This window comes from Dipodomys spectabilis, unplaced genomic scaffold (genome assembly GCF_019054845.1).
Source record: "Dipodomys spectabilis isolate Male_0828 unplaced genomic scaffold, ASM1905484v1 ptg000157l, whole genome shotgun sequence".
Lineage (NCBI taxonomy): Eukaryota > Metazoa > Chordata > Mammalia > Rodentia > Heteromyidae > Dipodomys > Dipodomys spectabilis.
In genome coordinates this window covers 22,045,712-22,068,129 of record NW_024870834.1, presented here as the reverse complement: position 1 = coordinate 22,068,129, position 22,418 = coordinate 22,045,712, and the positions used below count along the sequence as shown (strand labels likewise).

General features: G+C 43.0%; 1 protein-coding gene across 4 annotated transcripts in view; it reads left to right on the top strand.

Annotated features, from left to right (window-relative positions):
• Sipa1l1 (signal induced proliferation associated 1 like 1) overlaps nt 1-22,033 on the top strand; it is a 335,149-nt gene extending 313,116 nt beyond the window's left edge. For all 4 annotated transcript variants that reach the window (XM_042692744.1, XM_042692740.1, XM_042692742.1 and 1 more), the window contains 7 exons: nt 6,305-6,544; nt 7,335-7,500; nt 13,054-13,300; nt 16,308-16,454; nt 18,041-18,155; nt 20,776-20,857; nt 21,468-22,033. In XM_042692744.1, coding sequence (XP_042548678.1) covers nt 6,305-6,544; nt 7,335-7,500; nt 13,054-13,300; nt 16,308-16,454; nt 18,041-18,155; nt 20,776-20,857; nt 21,468-21,611 — 1,141 coding nt within the window. In that variant the 3' untranslated portion in view covers nt 21,612-22,033. The remainder of the gene's footprint in view (nt 1-6,304; nt 6,545-7,334; nt 7,501-13,053; nt 13,301-16,307; nt 16,455-18,040; nt 18,156-20,775; nt 20,858-21,467) is intronic.
• The last annotated feature ends 385 nt before the right edge of the window (nt 22,034-22,418 follow it).

Here is a 22,418-nt window from a genome sequence, read left to right as displayed (position 1 = left end):
GACGTGTAGCTGCACATCCTCAAGGTAGACTGAGGCCAACAAGCTGTTCAGCTTCAATGAAATCCCACTCACAGCTGTCCAAAGACAAAGCCACAGGGAAGGAGTCAGGCCATTGTAGAGTGAGAGGTTTATAGGCTCCTATAACAGTTGATAAACTCTGGGAAATAGAAGGATCTATTAGCACTGTTTTCCAATACACATGTCTGGGGGTTCTAGAAAAATCTTAACTCTGCATTGACCTCAACCTGCAGGAACCACAACCCATAGCTTCATCTGGATTTGGATAAAGAAGAAGTTGGATTTTTACCAAATACAACAATTCACATAGATTGGGACACAGTTCTTAATTGGTATGCACATTTTCAGGGAGGTTTTTTTTTTTCCAAGTGTCCAGACATCTCCCAACACTATTCCATCTGGGATTAGGATGCTGCATGTTTTAGAAGAGTTTACAGGTGATACTCTATGTCCACTCATGCTGAGAGTTGATACTGTACATTAAGAGAGGCCAATGAAATATTTTTTGTCTGGGTCTTTGTTCTCAAATCTAATCAGTTGTTAAATAAAGCTAACTGATTTATAACCATTAGTGAACAAAGTGTACTTGGCATTTCACACCCAGATCTGTATCCACTGTCGTGTTCATAGATAAAACCAATAATCAGCCAATAATCAGGTTTAATAGTTTTAAGTGATTATCCTAAGAGGATACACTTAGAAGCAGAAACATCATTTGTAGATTTCACTGTTTCTTACAGTAAAAAGAAAGCAACAGCTTGTTTTAAATACTTTGAACAAAACACATAATCTGCATACATAATTCTTCCTTACATCTAAAAATTAATCACCAAGTTGTCTTTTATTTGGTCTTTCTTTCATCATATATTAAATTCTTATAATTGCCAAGGACTGTCCTAGGCATAAGAAATGTGGTAGTGAGCAGAACTGAAAGCTTTACAAGCCTTCATGGAGCTTATAGTTGAATGGAGAGACTGCAAAGAGGTCAAGGAATTAAATATACAGTGTAATCCAGGGTGACAAATACTAAATAGGAATATTTGCTTGAGGAATACTTTGGAGGGAGTCCACTTTGTTGCTGGCAAAGATTAAATTTCTGCCTTCAAACAATTATTTGTTGTCCATCAGAGAAACAGAAACTTCTGAAATTTTATAGAATGTATATGTCACTGTCTCTGATGTTTCTGAGCATTTTCTTTAACTTCTTTTTGTGCGATACAGAAGGTATTGCTAAAACGAGTAGTGGACTGGGAATGTAGCTTAGTGGTAGAGTGCTTGCCTAGCATGCATGAAGCCCTGGGTTTGATTCCTTGGCACCACATAAACAGAAAAGGCCAGAAGGGGCACTATGGCCCAAGTGATAGAGTGCTAGCCTTGGGCATAAAAAGCTCAGGGACAGTGCCCAGGCCCTGAGTTCAAGCCCCAGGACTAGCAAAAAAAAAAAAAAAGCAACAACAACAAAACCAGAGTCACTATTTTCTACAACATGAAGCAGTATTTTGTAGATTGATGAACCCTCAACTTATTTTCTACTCTCCAGGCTAATTACTTCCAGCTTTGTTTTTGGTGGGAACATACTGGGGTTTGAACTCAGAGCCTCAGAGTGTGCAAGGCAGGTGTTCTACCACATGAAGTATGACCCAAACCCTTTTCACCTTAGTTATTTTTCAGGTAGGGTCTTTCAGTTGTTGCCAGGGCCAGGCCATCTGAACTGTGGTCTTGATGATAATCCCACACTTCCTGATTTAGAATCTGCTTGGTTTTTGTGGGGTTTATTTTTATTCACAGTGTTAGACTTTCTAGATAGGTGCTCTACTATTGTAGTTATGCCTCCAGATCTTTTTGTTTTACATATTTTTTGAATAGGGTTTTGGATTTATTCCTGGACTGGGTTAGACCACCACGTTCCTATTTATGCTTCACACAGAGCTGGGATAACAGATATGTGCCATCATGACTTTCCCGGTCTCCATCTCCTGAGTAGCTGGTATTGTAGGCATGAGCCACCATACCTAGCCAATTATTTCTACTTTGATTCAACCATTAGTCTTTGAAATCCTCAGAGTTATTAACCCACTATTATCATAGTAGGTTACCATATCAAGATTGATATTGTTCAATTAAAATGTGGGAATTCAAGTGTACCTCAAATACAGTGGTTTTCAATGTATGGGTGAGGGACCATTGCATCCTATGGGAATACATCAGAAGCAAGAATTCTCATGCTCCCTAAACCCATCCCACCTACTATTTCAGAATCTCTGGAGGGTAGCAGCAATCTTGCTCAAGTTTGAGAACTGGCTTTAGTAATTCAAACATGCCTGCCCTCAAAAGAGTGCATATGAGACATGGTAAGTTGTTAAAATATACACATGATTATCCAAGATGAAAGATGTGTAAGCTAGATGATAATAGATCATTGCTTTTCCATTTACCAGAATCTGCTTCAAATTCCATCCAGGCTTGAGGATTGAGATTTCTGTGTTGTAAGTATATGTGAGGTGTAGACATAGTAAAGTCAAGGGAAATCTGCAAACCGAAGACTATGTCATCTCCCCTGGTAACAAACAGTCACAAGCCTGTCATACTGTTTGAAAGTATGCCAAAGGCTGTTCTCTTACATTGTGGAAGCGTCTTTGTCATTGCTCCCTCCATGAATATGTGCTGTTAGTAATCTTGGCCTCTGGTGTCATTGTCTTAATGAGCTTATCAGCCTCTGTGTTTTTACTCACTTCCTTTTTTCTTTTCTTTCACCTTTCTACTTTTAATCTCCATACCATAGCAGATAATCTAGTATTATTCTGTATTATTTATCTAGTATTGATTTAATTTGGAACAAGTTTACATTGTATTTCCTTAAAATTGATACTTGTTATCAAGAGGTATGGTTTCATTGTTTTTCAGTTTATTTATGCTTGAGATTTTATGAGGTTTCTTCCATTCTCTTTATCTGGAAAATACCTGGTTGTGGGGGGTGGGGGAGATACCAGAGTAAAGCTAAGCATTTATTACTATATTTTTTATAAGGTTTAAATCCAGTTCTTCCTTCTTAGTTCTAAAGAGGATCGTTCTATTTGATCCGAAGTAATAAAATCTAGTTCGTATGGAAAGCCCACCAGATGAGCTTTGCTTAGTTTCCTATTTTCCCCTCATCTTGTTCCACTCCATTGGCTGAGCCTCAAGGACTGATGAGATCTCCTCCTTTCAGATTATTGACTTGCTTATTGGGTGCATATGTTTTCATGGAAGGGTAACATCCATACAGGAAAAGGCACAGTCATGGGTATACAACTCCACATGATCATTATCCACGTCAAAAAGATATTACCAGCATCCATGTGCTACATATGTCCCCATTCCTTCCTTATTCATATTTCCTCAGGGTAAACACAACCCTGAATTAGAAATTCAGATGAATTTTGTCTATTAGGAGGCTTTATAAAATCGAGCCATAACAGCTGTAGTCAGCTGTAGTCAGCATTATATTGGCTCAGATTTACCCATGTATGCAAGTAGCATTGGTTTGTATCCTTTGCTGGATTTTTTTTTATTGTGAAAATACCGTACAGAGGGTTTACAATTACATGGGCAAGAAAATGAGTACATTTCTTAACAAGCATTGTTGCCTCCTCCTTTGTTTCCCCTTCCCATTCCTTCGCATATCCCCCCACCCTCCTACCTGATCTTCCCCCCACCACCAAAGTTGTAAAGTTTGTTTTTTGACATAACGACTTGTACATTTCATTGTTGCAGTGGGTCCACCTGTATCCCTATTTAAATAATTTGTTTTTTCCCTTCCCCTCCACAAATTATACCAACCTCAAATACAGTGAAAGCAGGGGTTATACCGTGGGGAAGGGACATACAAAGCAACAAAGAAATCATCTTATAAATACGTTAGAAACAATCTCATGAAAGAAAAAAAAAAACATTTGAATACTTATCTTGGGATTCATTTCCCTAACATCAACTTATGTGACCTTTTCTGCTTGACTCAGACATATACTAGTTATTGCAAATAAGGGAAACCATTGGACCTATGTTTCTTTGGGCCTGGCTTACTTCACTTAATATAATTTTTTCCAAGTCTTTCCATTTCCTAACAAATGGGGCAATGTCATTCTTTCTGATGGAGGCATAGAACGGTTAGGGCATTCCTCAACCGAATTCTGCATCCTATTGTTGGACATTTGAATTGTTTCCATTTGGGGGATATTACAACTTCTTGAGCATGTTCTTTGTTACAACTCTGTGTGCATTTCTTTTGAATTGGCAGGAGAGCACTTTCTATGTCAAAGGATATACATTATGTTCAGCTTTAGTAGAAACTGAATCAGCTTGCCAAAATGGTTATGACAAGGAATACTCCACACAGCATAGTTCTAGGTACTTCACATCCTTTCTGGCACTTGATATTAGAACTCTAATTTTGCCATTCTGGTAGATATGAGTGGTTCCTCATGATTTTAATTTGTATTGGTAACTGGGGATGTTGAGTACCAGTGTTTATGTCTCTTTTATTTTTATCTTTTAAATACACTCTTTTTTTTCCCCCAGTCCTGGGGCTTGAACTCAGGACCTGAATGCTATCCTTGAGCTTCTTTTTTTTTTTTTTTTTTGGTGGGGGGGGGGGGTCCGGTCGTGGGGCCTGAACTCTGGGTCTGGGCACTGTCCTTCAGCTCAAGGCTAGCACTCTACCACTTGAGCCACAGCACCACTTCCGGCTTTTTTCTTTTTGCTTATGTGGTGCTGAGGAATCGAACCCAGGGCCTCAGGCATGCAAGGAAAGCACTCTACCACTAAGTCACCTTCCCAGCCCCTCCTTGAGCTTCTTTTGCTCAAGACTAATGCTTTACCACTGGATCCACAGATCTGCTCCTGGTCTTTTTTTTTTTTTTTTTGTAATTTATTGGAGGATAAAAGTCTCACTGACTTTCCTGCCTGGACTAACTTTGAACCATGATCCTCAGATATCAGTCCTACTGAGTAGTGAGGATTACAGGTGTGAGCCACTGGAGCCTGGTTAAATGTCCTCTTTTGAGTAAGTTTTTCAAACTGCTTTTCATTTTCCTTCTGGGACCCTATTGTTGGAAATACTGTGTGTATATTCTCGTAGTTTGTGTCCTTTCATGAATAGCTCTTAATTTTAATGTCTTTAGTCTTTTCCTTTATGGTCCTGTTAAAGAAACCTGTGCATCTCTTGTGAAGATCTTCTTTTGTATTATAGTTCAGAATCTTTTGATGTATAGCTTAAATATATAATCCAGCTAGAATTGATTGTATGTTTTTACCAATATATAGTATCTAGGGACAATTAAAATCTGTGTTTTACCATACATTTTTAAATATTCAAAAAGTTTCAGATTACAGAAAAGTTTCAGAAATAGGGTAGAATTCCCACGCACTCCTTAGCCCCCCTGGCTTCTCCTCCTTTCATATCAGTGTAGGACATAGCCAAGCAGTCAATATTGATGCATTAACTGAAGTCCATATTTATTTAGCTGTGGCTCATCAGATTTTGACAAATGGAACTGCCATTGACCATGTGCTCTGAGACCTCAAGCAACAGAAAGTTCACTGCCATAGGAATCACCTGTTCTTGGACTCCTAAGCAGGAAACTCAGTAGAGTCCAAAAAAAAAGTGTGACCCTGGGTCTGTGGGGCCTCTGGAGGTCCTGCAGTTAGAGGCCATTGTAGCTACTCTCTCATCCCCAGTTTTGGAAAATTCTGCCTTCGTCATAGTTTTAAATTTGCTTTGTTATAAAACAGCTTTTTCGAGTTCATATTAAAGCCAGATTCCCTGATGGAGAGCTCGGTGCACCCCTTAGCCCTGGGTGTGAGGGGAAAGCTATGTCCCTCACTCTGTCTTCTCTTTTCCTTACCTTGGCCTTAGAAAAAATCACTGGGGTTCCTTCTAAGAAAACAAAACACATTGCCAGTGACCCTGCCAGGCTTTCCCCTGTTCTTTTCTCATGTCACTTGCCTCTTCTAGACTTAACTGTGAACCAACTTTAGTGGTACCAATGTGACAGTCTTAACTGTTTTTACCTTTAAATTTAAAAGTACAAACTAAGCCCCAGTGACCATTTGCGACTTTAAGAGCAGACTCTTGAATTCTACTGAGAACACAAGAAGGCCAGCCAGTCATCTCCATTAATACTTTATGAAACATTCACTACTCTTTAAGCTGGGCATCACACCCACCCTGGATATCAGCTCTGTAGCTGACATAGAGACCCTGAGATGCACACTTAAGACCTTTTGTCTTTGTTCTGCCTCTCCTTAGTACCATGAGCTCCCGGCACTCTGCCAGCCCGGTTGTTTTCTCCAGTGCCAGAAGTTCACCTAAAGAAGAACTTCATCCTGCCGCCTCCTCACAGCTTGCACCTTCCTTCTCTTCCTCCTCCTCCTCTTCCTCTGGTCCTAGAACATTCTACCCCCGTCAGGGAGCTACCAGCAAGTACCTGATTGGATGGAAAAAACCCGAAGGAACTATTAACTCCGTGGGATTTATGGACACAAGAAAGTAAGGGTTCTTTCACTTCTCTTGCTGAGTGATTTGCTTTCAAGATGGCACAGAACAGAAAGGGTTTGGACAGTATCTTACAAAGAACAAAGTCAGGCTATGGGGTTTGGAGGCATTGGTTTAGTGGAAGGATTATTTTTCTTTCCCAAATAAACTTTTCTTAAATTGTTTCTCTCCCTTATTCCCTGAAGATTTACTGCAGAACATTTGGATCTGAGACTCTTGGCTCCCTGAGGAAACAGTATGTCTGAAGGGCACACTTCAGAATAATTGAGCCTCTGGTGCTAAGACTGCTTCTAGAGCCTCTGATTCTGTCCGTCTCTACCTTAACATAAGACAGTTTCACTGTATCTCCCAGGCCAGCCTGGAACCTGCTCTATAGCCCAGGCTGGCCTCATATATCCTGTCCTCCTACCTTCTCACAAAGACTGGGAGCACAGTCTGAGTTCAATATTAGAAAATGAGAGAATATACAAGAGGATAAAGGACTTTTTGACACAGTATAGCCAAAAGTTAAGTTGTTTTGGTTTTATGAAGGTTAAGTTTTAAATTTATACTTTTCTAGTAAGCATGGTGCTAATTTTGGCACAGCAGAACTAATAGTTTCCTACGAAGAATGATTTGCTCATCAGACTTTATTTCATGTTTCTGTAGGATTCAGTTAACATGTAACTGGGTGGATTGTGGTGTAAACAGAAGTCGTTCTCTTCTTTAACATATGTCTGTTGACTCCCCTCCTCTACAGCCTATCATGCCTTTGGTTTTCCCCATATCTTCCCTTCCTTCCCAGGCGTCATCAGAGTGATGGCAATGAGATATCCCACACTAGGCTGCGCGCCTCAACCAGGGACCTCCGGGCATCCCCCAAACCAACCTCCAAGTCCACCATTGAAGAGGATCTAAAAAAACTCATCGACCTTGAAAGCCCAACTTCCGAATCACAGAAGAATTTTAAGGTACAGGAAAGGGCTTAGGATAAAAAGCAATTAGAGTTGTAAAGTTCATTTTTCGACATAACGACTTGTACATCCCATTATTGCAATGGGTCCACCTGTATCCCTATGGGGGGGGGAGGATTGGGTGGGGGGCCAGGGGGAGGATGGGAAGGGATGGGAAGGGGAAACAAAGGAGGAGGCTACAATGCTTGATAAGAAATGTATTCATTATCTTGCCCATGCAATTGTAACCCCTCTGTACAGTATTTTCACAATTAAAAAAAAAAAAAGGCAATTAGGCATGATGGAACTGTAGGTCAAAGTTCTACCCTCCAGGGGGCGCTGGTTATTAGCTCCTCTTCACTTTCCTCCTTCCTAACCTCACCCAATTTTCTGGTGATTTTTCACAGTGCTCTCCCCACTCAGTCTCTTCACTCTTGGTGCCTATTAACCTGCCCCTCCCCACAGCTGTTGCTTCTTCTAATGTGTCCTACTTAAGGTTCATGGTCCTTGGTCCTCATATGACATTGCTTCACAGAATTCTGCCCCTTCCACAAGGCCTTCAGTGCCGTCTGCCTCTAGAGGGTTCCTCATCCTGCTCTCACAGAAGCCCCCAGCTCACCTGCTGGCCACACGGGGTGTGTGCTCCCCAGGAACCAGCAGGCCTGCCTAGTGGCTAATCACAGCATACCATTCCAAAAAGAGACAGACCTCTTCAGTCTAGCAAACCCAGTCTTCATCAGTGTCTTTTGAACATTTCAGATCTCTGTTCTTTGGTGTTTTTTTTTTTTGGGTCCGGTCGTGGGGCCTGAACTCTGGGCCTGGGCGCTGTCCCTCAGCTCTTCAGCTCAAGGCTAGCGCTCTACTCCTTGAGCCACAGGACCACTTCCGGCTTTTTTCTTTTTGCTTATGTGGTGCTGAGGAATCGAACCCAGGGCCTCACTCATACAAGACAAGTGCTCTACCACTGAGCCACCTTCCCAGCCCCCAGATCTCTGTTCTTAAAGCTTTTCTCTATTTCCCTCAGAATTCTTGATGCTTCATAACTTTCCTAAAGTCCTATCTTCTCCTCTACTAGCCCTGAATACTGTTTTAGCATTTTTATTCATGTATCAGTTCCAGACTTGTTTAGGATCACAGAGTGAGGTTTTGTTAGTTTGTTTGGTTTGGGATGAGGGTGGGGACACTGGTGTTTGAACTCAGAGCCTCCTACTTGTTATGAAAGTACTCTACATACAGCTGAAATACACCTCCAGGCCTTCTTTGCACTGGTTATTTTTGAAGAAAAATCTTGATTTCTGCTAAGGATGATCCTTCCTATATGATAAGTTCCAGACACATGCCTGGACTACAATCTGTCTACTTGTTGGAATGACAGGCCCATAACACTCTTCCCAGCTATTGATTAAGAAGAGGTCAACTTTTCTGCCCACACTAGCCTTGAACTTTCATCTGCTCAATCTCAGCCTTCCAAGTAGCTAGGATTATAGATAGGAGTCACCAGCATTCAGCTAAAGTTTCCTTAGTTCAATCATTTAAATTCCGTTTGAAGGGTCTGGAAAGCTTTAATTTCATAAGAACTTGGAGAACGGATTGAAAATGGAAGCTACAGTCCCTCCCACTCACAGCTTCTTGCTGAGCAGAGGAGAGAGGTATACCAGGCGGGAGCTGCCATGTGTTCTTGGCACTTCTAGGCTTTCACAGCCCATGTTGTGCATTTGTGTGTGTGTGTATATGTATGCATACACACCTATGCATGTTTTTCCCATGTTGGTCAGATAAACCTCCTAAACTCAAAAAATCGACATTTGCAGGAATTCAGTGTGTCCCAAGGACCACTCTGAAGTGGTCCACTCTGAAGGACCACTCTGGAAAACAAATGATTTATTAACATGAGTTACTATATTACCAACTTGTTTTATAGATGCAGCCATTCTTAACTTCTGTCATTTCTGTTTCAGAAGCCAGCACTTAGCAGTTTTGATTCATCATCCAGGGTACAAATGGTTTCCTTAGTAACCTTGCAGAAGATTTTGCTAGAAACTTCTTTATCCATCAAAACCCAAAGAAGTATATTAAAAATTTTAAGTATCAGTTTCAAAATAAAAATTATTACAGATATTTTTCTTTGAGGTCAGAGGAAATAAAACTTGCCCAGGAAAGGATCTTTCCACTAATTGCTACTTGAACATTTTGGCAAAGAACAAACAAATTAAGAGCTCTCATTCTTTTGATTTATTCGTGCAGTGGAAATAATTGAAGGCAAATGTCTATTTTGCCCTTATTGTAGGCCTTGGCTTTCAATTTCAAAATGAATTTGACATTTCTATTTGAGTCAGGGGTGCACTTTGTTGTTCTGTTGACTATGTTAACATGAGACCCTCTACAAAGAAAGTATGTCTGCTGGCTCTAGCCTACTGCAAGGGGCTAGCTGAGAGCAAGAGCTGGGAATGTGCTGGCTTTCTTTGGTTTGTTCCCTTCTCCTTGAGTTGATTTAGTTTCAGATGAGTCTAGCTAAGTAACTCCATGTGTCTTCTGAGAGCCATCATCTAAATGTCTGGGTTTTTGCTTTGTCAGGGAGCATGCCTGAAGAAGTCTCCCAGGCTACTCCTGGCTCAAAGACCCAAGCCACTGTGGCAGGCTTCAAGTTACTGGTAGAGGCCAGCTTAGGGCCATGATACTTGTGACTTACAGTGGCTTTCTAGGATGACCATTGCTATTGTCTGAGCTATTATCTGTCATTTCAAGGCTCATCTGCCAGTAACAGGACTCCCTATTGCAGGACATGACAGTACCCTCCTGGACAGGCTGGAGCCCAGAGTATCCAAGCAGCTGCCCTGAGCTCTGCCTGGAAAACAGTGACAGAGCATCCATCACCACAATCTAGGAGGGCTGGGGAGGGGTGGGAAGGGACACCTTCCTTCCTGAGCACAGTTTGGCAAGAGAATAGTGAATGGCATATGGTTTGACAAAGCAGTCAGGGTGTTCTGGAAAACCGGGTAGGATTGCACACCATTGAGACTAGGAATTGAGGAGGTAGGAGGTGAGGTGCCACACCAGCATTTTTGTATAAGATAGGAGCTCTGGGAGGGTTGCGTCCTTCTAGTCCCAACCTGCCTACCTGTGGTACAGGATGCTACAGCTTCAAGTAAAGCATGCCACCCAGAGGATCTTGAAGTCTATTACTATTTCCCAAAAAGAGCAAAAATAAGATTTAGTAACAGGTTTTGAAGACATAGGTCTAAGCTCTAGAGGTTGGGCTTGGCAGGCAGAAGCTTTCTGAGATAGTCCTAGAAGGCAGCAGAGGTGATCTAATTTTCAAAACCACAAAAAACTATAATCAGAAAACCAGTTAGCCTCTTCTTCTCATAGGTGCGGGAGGAAATTGCCACCTCCGCACCAAACGAGATTCTCCTGCAGAGCGCTTGCTGCAGCAGCTGGTCTTCCTCATGAGCATCTCATGGACCTGGCTGAACTAGGCTTGGATTTTTAAAAGTAAACATGCTTGGACCAGGTACCAGAGACAAACACCTGTAATCCTAGCTACTAGGAGGCTGAGATCTGAGGATGGTGATTTAAAGATTGACCTTATCTGCAATTATCTACCAAAAATCCAGAAATAAAGGTGTGATTCAAGTAGAGTAAAGTAGTGTAAAGTACTAGTACTATCCTTGAGCAAAAAGCTAAAGGGACATCACCCAGACTCTGAGTTCAAGCCCCTGGGACTAGTACAAAATATTTAAAAAAGTAAACTTTTTTTTCCCCCAGTTGGTTTTGGCCTTGGACTTCTTTACCCTGTGCCTAATGAATGGTGTGTGCAGAAGCTCTGCCTATTGTGTGGTGGTATCTTTGACTTGATTAACCCATGGCTTATTAAACATAAATATGCAAGGACCTAGCTCTAGGTTTCTGGATTTGTATTATAGGAGAGCCGTTTTCAGTCATTCTGCATTCTCACTGTGGTGGAAAGTACCCTAGTGTCTTTCTGCCAACAGCGACTCTGCTCCTCTTCCCATCTTCACCCAGGCTGTTTCCCATCAATGTGAACAACAGCCCATGAGGACCTGAACCTGAGGAGGTATAACTTGATTGTTCACAGGACAGAATATGCTGGTCTCTAGGTTGCAGTTTGTGTCTGCTGTTTCTCAGTTAAAAGGATTCTCAGAGTTTTGCTTCTTGTGGAAAAAATCTCAACTGAAATCTGATTTGGTCACCAAAGTCAAAACATATCCACAAGAAACCTGTCTGGAACTATTTGTCATTTTGTTTTTTGGGTCTGGTCATGGGCCTGAACTCTGGGCCTGGGTGCTGTCCCTCAGTTCTTCAACTCAAGGCTAACGTTCTACCACTTGAGCCACAGTTCCACTTCCAGCTTTTTTCTTTTTGCTTATGTGGTGCTGAGGAATCAAACCCAGAGCCTCATGCATGCAAGGTAAGCGCTCTACCACTGAGCCACCTTCCCAGCCCACTATTTGTCATTTTGGTTTAAATATTTGTCATTGATAAGACTGATTTCTGTGTTACTTCATACATAGAATCCAGGCACAGTGATATCTGTCTGTAATCCCAGTACTCCAGAGGCTGAGGAAGGAGGACTGAAAATTTCTGTCTTGAGAGGTTTAATTAGTGTAACTTCATAATTAATTCTTATTAAGAGTAATCTATTACTCAAGTTATTTTATTTTGATAATCAAATGTCTTTGTTACCAGCAAGCACGCTGACAACTTCCGAGGCTGCTCTCCCTACTGGGTGGCTCTGACAAGTTGTTGTACAAAGAATTTCATTTCAACATGTCAGTTTATGAGAGTATAGTGCATCTTGATTGTTGTTACCTTTTCCATTGTTCTCCCCCATCTCTCCAATGACACTCATCTGCTCAAGTTGCCTGGCTCCATGTTTACCTGTGTACATTGAATATAACAACTTCCCACCCTTCCATTGAATATAACAACTGCCCACCTTTCCTCTCTCCATTTATCTGCCCTTCCCACCCCCCACTTTCAACAACACATTTCAGCTTCCTGGTATTTGTTTCATTAAACTAAGTTAGTTGTCCAAAGGAGTCACATCATTAGGATCTTCCCCTGTATATACTACATTTTAGTCAATTTATTTGTGTATCTATACAAAATGTTTTTTACCACCTCTGACGAACAGTATTGTGATCAGCCAGAACTCCACTTAAAACTTATGGTAATCCTGCCAGCTGTTGTGCTCTTGTTTTATAGCTGAGAAATCAAGCCCAGAGAGATTACATGATTTGGTCAAAGAGGATTCAAATAAAACATTTTTCTGACCCTAAGTCTTGCTCTTATCCACTGTATATAATATTGATAAAATCCACTAAGTTCTAAGTCTGAGTTACAGATGGACCCTGCCATGCCACCCTCCAGCAGCCAAGGAATGAAGTAACAACTGGAAACTCCTCTTCTTAAGGATGGGGAAATAGATGAGAGCCCCATAATTGGAAGGGGCTTATCTAGAACAGTGGCCACATGACCCCTCCCACCCCAACCTTGCTCTAGAGTTTCTAAGCCAGACACTGATGCCTGCTTGTCTCCCCTGTTTTCCAGTTCCACGCACTGTCCTCCCCTCAGTCTCCTTTTCCCCCAACGCCCATCTCGCGGCGGGCCTTGCACAGGACACTGTCAGACGAGAGCATTTACAGCAGCCAGAGGGAGCACTTCTTCACCTCAAGGGCTTCATTTCTGGACCAAGCGCTGCCCAACGATGTCCTTTTCAGCAGCACGTACCCGTCTCTCCCCAAGTCCCTGCCACTGCGGAGGCCGTCATACACCTTAGGAATGAAGTCATTGCATGGTAAGTGTGCCTGCCACTGCAGGTGGTCAGTGGAGGGCTTCCTGCGCCATGCACCTACCCTTCCCTTCTGTGAGCCCTTTTGTCCCACATCAGTCACCCGGTATGCCTGTTTAAAACAGATTCCTCGGCCTCACCCAAGACCTGCTGAAGTTGAATCTCCAAAGGAATAGTCTGGAAGTTTGTAATAACAACATCCCAGCTCCTACTGGGACTGAGTAGACATGGTAACACTATATTATTTTCCAGAATTATTCCCAGCCTCCTATAAGCCAGACCTGCCATTGTCCTCTGTCTTTCCCAGGCTGTGACAATATTGCCTACGGGGTCAGCCACCCATTTGAAGATTCATCCATCCCTTCATCCAGCATTATTAGTTAAGGAAATGGGTACCTTGCTCATCTATGCTATGTTTTCTCAGAGACCTAACTAGGTTCCAGTTCATTAATGACCATGTTTTAGGGACTTTAGGTTTAAATTTTAGTCTTTTCCTTTATCCTGTCCAGATCCACTTGGCAGTTTCCCTGGCTTAGCCCAGCACACACCTGTTGACTCACACCATGCTCTAACACTTAACTCCCATCTTTTTTTCCTTCTGTGAATTCTGCTGTAGCTTTTCTCTTTTGTTTATTCAGATGCACATTTATTCTCCTTTTCAGAAGCTGTATTTTCTAAGCCTGCTGTTTGCCCTACAGCATTCTTGAGCACCCACGCTCTTAAATATGTCTTCCTTTCTCCACACTGCTTGGCAGCACAGTCCCCCTCTCCCTCTCACCCCTGCAGACACGCTCAGCATGGTGCTCTCTTCCTCTGTCCCTCTTCCACCTACATATGAACAAGTCCAGCTTTCTTTTGCTACAGAAAGTCATTCCCAGTAAGTCAAAATGCACACATGAAATGATCACTTCCTGCCATTGGACTCTAGAATAAGACTCCTGATGGTAACTTAACATGTCCCTCCCACTTTGTGCTGAATCCCATTACTCCTGCAGTTTAACTTGGATACTATTCCATTCCTTTTTTTATTTTTTTAAACAATAAAAAGCCCTCAGTGCACCCTGTCTTCATGCCCGTTATCACAGTGGGCCCTCTCTTCCAAGAAGCTCACGTTCCAAGAGAACAGCCTGGAAATCTGGCTCCCAGATTTCTCCCAGGTCACTGGCAGCCCTGGGGGTCAAGGCTGAGTGAGCCTGCAGAGTGCTGGGAGCAGGAAGGGAAGGCACAGGCCACCTCTTCCAGCCTTCCCACCCTATCCTCTGGCTTCTCTGAAAGCCACATGGCAGCTGGGGTGATTTCATGATTTCAAGCAATCCTTGTTGGGCTGATCTCTCTGCCCTTGGCTCCTTTAGTGACTACCACTGAAATACTTGGGGGATGAAAAAGCATTTTGTTTTGTTTTGTTTCTTCCCCTTATATGGGAATTTGGGTCCCAGAGATAAAAGGGCAGAGGGTTGTGAGTGACACACAAAATTGTCTGTTCCACCTACTTACCCTTGGTGGGAGCAAGTTTAAATAGGAATGAGCATTTAATATCTGCCAGTATTTGCTGCCTTCCATTTACTCATAATTTTTCTAATTTTAAGCACATTAATAACTAGCAGCTGCACTTCAGAGCAGTTCTTTACGTAATTTGAAAGGGAAAACAAGCACTAAATATACTCTAGCTTACCAAGCTGGCATAAGAGATGAAAACTTTTTAACCCCTTATAAACAGGTACTTGTAGAGCCATAGATTTTTTTTTAAGTGTAAGTTCTACTTTGAGCTGTGCATTTGATGGACTTACAGTCACGTTCTGAGATGTCCTTCTCATGGAATTGCACACTCGGCCATGTTTCCATCCCAGCTTCTGCCTCTTGAGCTGTGCCCTCCTGCCCCTGCAGCCTTTACTTTCTGTTGTCTGCCTCCATAAACATGAGCAGTGGCAATGTGCCCTCAGGTGGCACAAACTGGCTCCAGTGTGTGTTCCTCTCTGCCCAGACAGCTTAAGGTTGTTATGTCCACTGCTATAGAGATTGAGTACTCGTATGCAACAAACTGTCACCCTTAGAAAGAAAACCACCATAACCAAGGAGTTTGTTTGTGTGATGCCCCAGATCTTGGGAAGGAAAGTGATACAGGTATCAATCCAAAAGCCCCCTTGTGGGCCTCCTTTGGTCACCTAGCAGTCCCACATATTGGGATTTGTTTCTCATACTACTTGCATTAGTCTGGCTGTGGGGACCATGATACTCTTAGGGCACAGAGCACTGGACCTCGCCAGTCTCAGGGAGAGAGCCTATGGAGACTGTGGTCAGATCCAGGTTCCTAGTCCAGATAAAAATCTAGTAAGCCCAACTAGCCAGACACTGCTGGCTTACACTTATAATCCTAACTACTCAGGAGGCTGAGATTTGATGATCACATTTGAAGTCAGCCCAGGCAGGAAAGTCCATGAGACTCTTTATCTCCAGTTAACTCCTACCCCCCCCCCCCAAAATTTTTTTTTTAAGTTGGAAGTAGAACTGACTCAAGTGATAGAGCACTAGCCTTGAGCAACAAAGCTCAGTGACAGTGCCCAGCACTGGCACAAACAAAAATGAAAGACCCAGCTGTCTCCCTAACAGTAGTAAGCATCCTTGGGCTGGCTGTGTCTTGGAATAGGTGTCTTCCTAGCCTGAATCCCTTGACTTCATGAGGGGAGACTCAAAGAGTAGCGCTGCTCTAGACCCAACTGAAGACAGATGGCTCCTGCAAAGCAGAACTACTGTCTTTTGTCTGGGTGCAAAATTTACATTCTCATGACTCACTCCCAGGAGCGAGATGATGGGAAGTTATTTTTAAAATGAGGAGAGACAGAGAAGTCAATTCTTATTTCAGGTTAGCTTTAGAATGGTCACTAATAACCTACTAGACTACAACAAATGCCAGCAACAAATAGCTTACAAATCAATCATTATGGGATATGGGTAAGGTCTTTAGTAGTTCTACTGTGGGTACAAGCACTATCCTATCTTTTATCCCCTGGTGCAGGGGAGTTCTCGGCCTCAGACAGCTCCCTCACCGACATCCAGGAGACCCGAAGGCAGCCCATGCCTGACCCTGGCTTGATGCCCCTGCCTGACACTGCCGCAGATTTGGACTGGTCCAACTTGGTAGATGCTGCCAAAGCCTATGAGGGTGAGTCTGTCCACTGATGATCCAGATAGTATGGCTCAGGAACCTGCAGCACCATGTTGTCATTTGCAAGGAGTGAGATCAAATCTGTCTACTTTGCCATCCTGAGCACACTTCACCTGCACAGCTGGGGCCCAATGGGGCTAACAGTTATTGAGTGCTCAGTAGGGCAACACCCTGGCTGAGCACATGGTCTCCCCAGCTCAGGATGGAACCTAATATTTCTTCCACCCAGGAATCTATGCATGGATACCTCACTTCTCCCATAGCTGGAGAGGGTAAAGCATCCCAGCATTCATATAAGAATGTAAATTCTCATGTTTCACAAAGTTAGCATTGCAAAGCACACAGTTGGGGATATCAGGATGCTCGACCTACTTGGTTGTGACCAGTCTGAATAGATGTGGGATGCTTTCTTGGCCCTTCATGTTTAGTGCAGTAGCATACCTGCTGACTGTGTTGTTCCTGTGCCAGCAGCCTTCTGACTCTGTACTAGCTTTAGGCTAGAGGTTCTATAATGCAAGGCCTCAGATTGGCGTGGTCCTAGTTTGCTAAAATGAAAAAAACTACAAGCAGTGAATTTTTTTGACATAAGGTTGCCAATTATTCTTCTTTGAGTAAAGACTGATTTTGTTCTTATCATTCCAAAACATTCAGTACTAAAAATATCCCTTATAAAATCATGATAGCAAATAATTGGGGGAGGAGTTGTTATTAGTCTTACTTGGGAGAATTGAATGTTGCTATTCTGTCAAGTTTCAGGTTGGGGATAAAATTCCTAGGCTTCAGAAGTCAGCAGTCCAGCAACCAGGGAGCAGTAGACAGTGAATTCTCTTGCCTCCTTTGTGTTTATTTAGCTAATGGAAATTCCCAAGTATTAACTTGATTTCTCAAATTGTTGGTTAATCTGAGAAGGATTTTAGGAAGGAATTTGTAATACAGAAAGTAGGGACTTGGGCTAAAGGCCACCTCTTCGAGCCTTCCTATCCCCATCCCCTCCTCATGCTTCCCTGAAAGCCACGTGGCAGCTGTGCTGACTTCATGGTTTTGAGGAGTCCTTATTGGGCCATAGAGTGGCCAGGCATCTTGTGGGAAACACACTTAAGGAAGGGTCAAGACTTCAGTAAACAGGCATCATCACTGAGTGAAGAGCCTTGGTCCAAAATTTAGCACAAGGCCTCTTTCCAGGGAAACATTAGTTAATAGCTACTTTGATGAACAGGGAGAGAATAGACTAAAACTGACTCACTGCAACTAGTTTATGAAAGGAAGTTACCATGTTACTCTCCTTTATAACCAAAAGAATAATATTTCTCCCTGTGAGAGTTAGGAAATAAGATAACCAGGGAGAGAATAGACTAAAACTGATTCATAGCAACTAGTTTATGAAAGGAAGTTACAATGTTATGGTCCTTTATAACCAAAAGAATAATATTTCTCCCTGTGAGGGTTAGGAAATAAGATCACCAGTATGTCCCGGGACTTTGATTCGAATGTACTAGTCAGGTAGGCCATTCATTAAGTTTGGGGAGACAGGCCCCAAGGATGCAGTTCCAGAACATTCAGTTGTTTTCTCCTCTCCCTTGCAGTCCAGAGAGCCTCATTTTTTGCTGCTAGTGATGAAAACCATCGCCCCCTGAGTGCGGCGTCCAACAGTGACCAGCTTGATGAACAGGCTCTGGTGCAGATGAAGGCATACAGCAGGTTGGTCAACAGTTGTAAGGCCCCACTCTGCCCTGCATATCACCCCAATAGCAACGGATGCAACAGAGGAGATGGATGACACAGGGTTTTGCCGAATGAGGCTCGTCTTGGCAGTGGTGCCTCTTTACTTTTTAGTCAGAACGCCCTCTAACAGAGTACTGCAAACACAAACTGTTCTTGGATGACTGAAGGTCAAAATCACGAATATCTCTCACTATTGAATTATGAAATCAAAATTGTAGGATATCCATCATTTGTTTCTGGGGGCGTAATTGCAAGAGAAATGATTAGTATTAAATGTCCCTGGGCCCTGTACAATTTAGTCCTGGAATCTGGTTTGTTAGTCACTTCCCCAACTGCCATTGTGGCCATGCTGTAAATATGTCCACATCATAGCATACACCTCAGAGTCCCTGTGTTATATATATATATATATGCCTGAGAGACGTGTAACACACCAAGCGAATGAGCAAGGGAGGAGGCTCAGCAGGTTTTCTGTGGATAGAAAGCCTGGACTTGATGACCACCATTTAACTGCAGAAACTGTGTTTCCTGTTTTCCTCTTAGTTTAAAATGGTGAAGTTACAGGCTAGATGTGTTATATTTCTGTATATGAAAGCACCCAGTGGTCAGCCGTGGAACATACAGAATAATCCCACCAGTTTGAAATCTCTCTCTTTAAAACCATCTGAGGATGATTAAGAATCCAGGGATGTAAGCTAGGTGTAATTGATGCAGGCATATAATCCTGACAGAAGGCTGAGTCAGGAGGATCATACATTCAAGACCCACCTGAGCTATATAGAGTTGGCCATGTCTCATAAGATAAAACAAAATAAAAAAAAATAAGGTAGACATCTATTAAATGTGGTCAAAGCAGACAATGATAGGAAAAGCAAGGTTGCTAGGGTCACACTGATGGACTATGGGACTAAGGTTTGAAGACTTCTCAACAAACCTACAGGGGCATGCGCTTAGAAGAGAAAAGCACACGTGATTTCCTGTGCATTGTGAATGTAACAGAGGTGCCTCATTCACTTTCACCACTAGGATAGCAAAGGTGAGCAGAGCAGCAGTTTGGTTATTGAGAGTCAAAGCAGAGTCCAGAATGGACCTTCTCAGGATAACATCTCCAATAAAGAGAAGTAGTCAGACTTTTCTTGGGGGAGAGACCGTTGTCTTAGAATCTTAGGATGAGGGTGAGTTGGACTCCGCATTCAGAGTGGACTGAGCAAATGCAGCCGGGGTCGAATGTGCTTTAACATACTGTCAGTGCACTCGGACACAGAATTCATTTTGAAGAAGCTTTACAAGACAAGTGCCTGAGCGTTTTGTCAGGCCTGGCAGGCCCTTGGGCACCTTGTCCCCACATGCCATTGTTTCTGCTCCCATTCTGCCACATCTCTGGCCTTCCCCCATCCAGGTGTGACCAGCCTGTTTCCCACATCATAGATGGCAGCCACCCCTTCCCAGTTAAAAGCCACTCATTGTTATCTCTTGGTTGTCTTGTCTGAAAAGTTCAGAAGTCATTATCATTCATTTGCCAGCTGCCTGCCCTTACTTCAGGCCACATGGGCCTTGTCTGTTATAGAATAAGAATTTGCAAAAGGCATCAGCCCAGTTCACTTCACATCAGGAATTCTAACTTGACTTTGGTTTTTGAAGTAAAGAATTTTAAAAAATGCCTATTATCCCATGATTGAGACAATTTGGGGTCACCACCTTTCTTCTTTGGGCTCACCACCTCTTTTCTTTGGGCTCTGGAAGGGGGCAGCTGCACATTTTCCCAATGAAAATTTCAAGTTCTCTGTTGAAGGAATCTAAAGTCATGCATATGGCTAGAATTTATGCAGGAAATTTTTAACAGCTCAAATTCAGGTGTGAGGGGGAGATAAAGAGTTGACAGAGGTCTGCAGCCGAGGGTCTGGATTGTGGAAGCACCCCTGGTCTGTGGTCTGCTTGGCCTTCCAGCCTCCTGCACCTCCATTGAGACCCCACTAGTCTGAATAGCACTTAAATAAAACTAAGTTAAGCCTGGTGCCAATTGTAATAGCACACAATTCAAGGCATTAAACTTTTGAAACATGTAATGTTTTTTTTTAATATTGGGGGTATATAGACTAGTGTTTTAGACATGAGTATAGAAGCATAGCTACAGGCCCAAGAGTGGTTACAGACCATTGTTTTGGGACTCAGAGACCTGCCTATCCTGGTGGCCACAAGCAGATTCTGCCTGAACTCTCTCCTACACAAAGCACCAAGCTCATAGAAGAGATCTGAGGAATCATTGCACTATGTGACTGTTGCTGCTGCCAGAAAATACCTCTAGTGCTTCCAGAGACCTTTCTTGCTCATAGTCAAGCAGTCTTTTGTCAGAAGATGTATCATCCTTAACAAAGGAAACCATTGATTGACTGCTGTTCAATCGTGTATTATCTTTTGTTAAGATCACCATTTTTCTCTTTTAAAGTAGAGATGCACATGAAGTTGCCATACTGAGTAATTTGACATTGAAATCCATGTTACAAATACAGCCTTCTCAGATTTTTAAAGAAGAGAGAGCACCACCCCAGCCATGGCGGCATTTGCCAGCATGGCCTTTTGTCTCTTGTTCCCGCAGTAAGGATTCCTCTCCCACTCTGGCTTCTAAAGTGGACCAGTTGGAAGGTATGCTGAAGATGCTTCGAGAAGATCTGAAGAAGGTACACATTCTCTTAATTCCCAGTCTGGAAACACTCTGTCTTGACTGTCAGTGTGTTGGTAGAGCCAGGTGTGGGCATTTTCCTAATGCAGTTGTCCTGTCCATGAGTCCAGGGGGTTGTGTGCAGAAACCTTCATTGTTGCACATACAGAGTAATTGTTCCCTCCTTTACGAATGTCTTTGAAGCTCAGTCAGGCCTATCTAGACCCTCTTGTGGCCGTGCCAGCCTCTGTGTAATGTGTCATTCCCACCTACCTTGGCACTGTTGTGCAGGCTTTTGCATAGGAGCAGGGGACACTTTTGTTTCTTTAGTACCTCTGACTTCATCAAGACAGCAGCCACCAAAGAAATGGCCTAAAATTCAAGACAGCCCTTCTTAACAAATACATACTAATTGTTCACATGCCGAGCTAATCCTGTAGCAGTAAATCTGTTTAGAGGCCCTGGGCTTAGAGCGGCTGTGCCTCCGGGACCAGGCCATGTAGGCAGGTGTTTTGTGGAATGAAGAATGGAAATGGGCTCATCGAAGGGATTGATAGCTACTTCTCCTGAAGGCGGGGCAAGGTAATATCAGCCCTCCTAGTTTGATTCTGCCTTACTTTACCTCCCAGGAAAAAGAAGACAAAGCCCACCTTCAGGCGGAAGTGCAGCACTTGCGGGAGGACAACCTGAGGTTGCAGGAGGAGTCACAGAACGCCTCCGACAAGCTGAAGAAGTTCACAGAGTGGGTCTTCAATACCATAGATATGAGCTAGGGCTGCTGAGGGGAGAGGGGGTGGCGCGCCCTCTAGTGGTCTCCTGAAGACCCTCGTTCATGCCTTCGAAAGCATTCTCAGAGCATCTTCCCAGCTTCCCACTTTGCCCCCTTCTGGGGAGTGCACAACACAACTGCAGATCCACAATCATTATCTGCCTTTTGTAGAAAAGCAAAACAAAAAAGTAAATAAAAATTTTAAAAAGTAAAATAAAAGTTTAACTGCTAAAATGTGAATGTCTTTATTTTTTTGCACAATATCTTTATCTGTTATGTATAAAAAGAAACTGGGCCTAGGATCAGGTCCCTCCTGGCCCATTTGCCTGTATTTCCATCAGCTTTCTGATCTACTTCAGGTAACCCAAGCTTTCCCTGTTATCCTGCAAAATATCATTGTCCTAGAGAAATGAACACTTTTTTTAACTCATTTATTTGGGGAGTAGGAGGGTTCTTTCTTTACCTTCTTTCCTAACACCAGAGAGGGCATCTTTGAGAAAAGTCCCACCTCCCTTGTATATGAGCTGGGACTGTTTGACCTATCACCAGAGCCCAGCAGGATTGGAGACATTCACAATAGCCAGCCAGTAACCCAGAGAGGCACCATATTGCCAGGCCTGCAGGCCACACCCCCTTCTGACCCCAAACCCTGATGTCACCTTCTGCCTGTTCTTTCTAGGGGCTCTTTTTAGTTTGGCTTAAATAAACCCCACTAAATTGGAATCAACCTCTCTTACCGAGTCCTGGCTCCAAGCATTAATTGGTTTCCAAATTCTGCCAAACTAGAACCTTACCTGTATACACGTTGAAT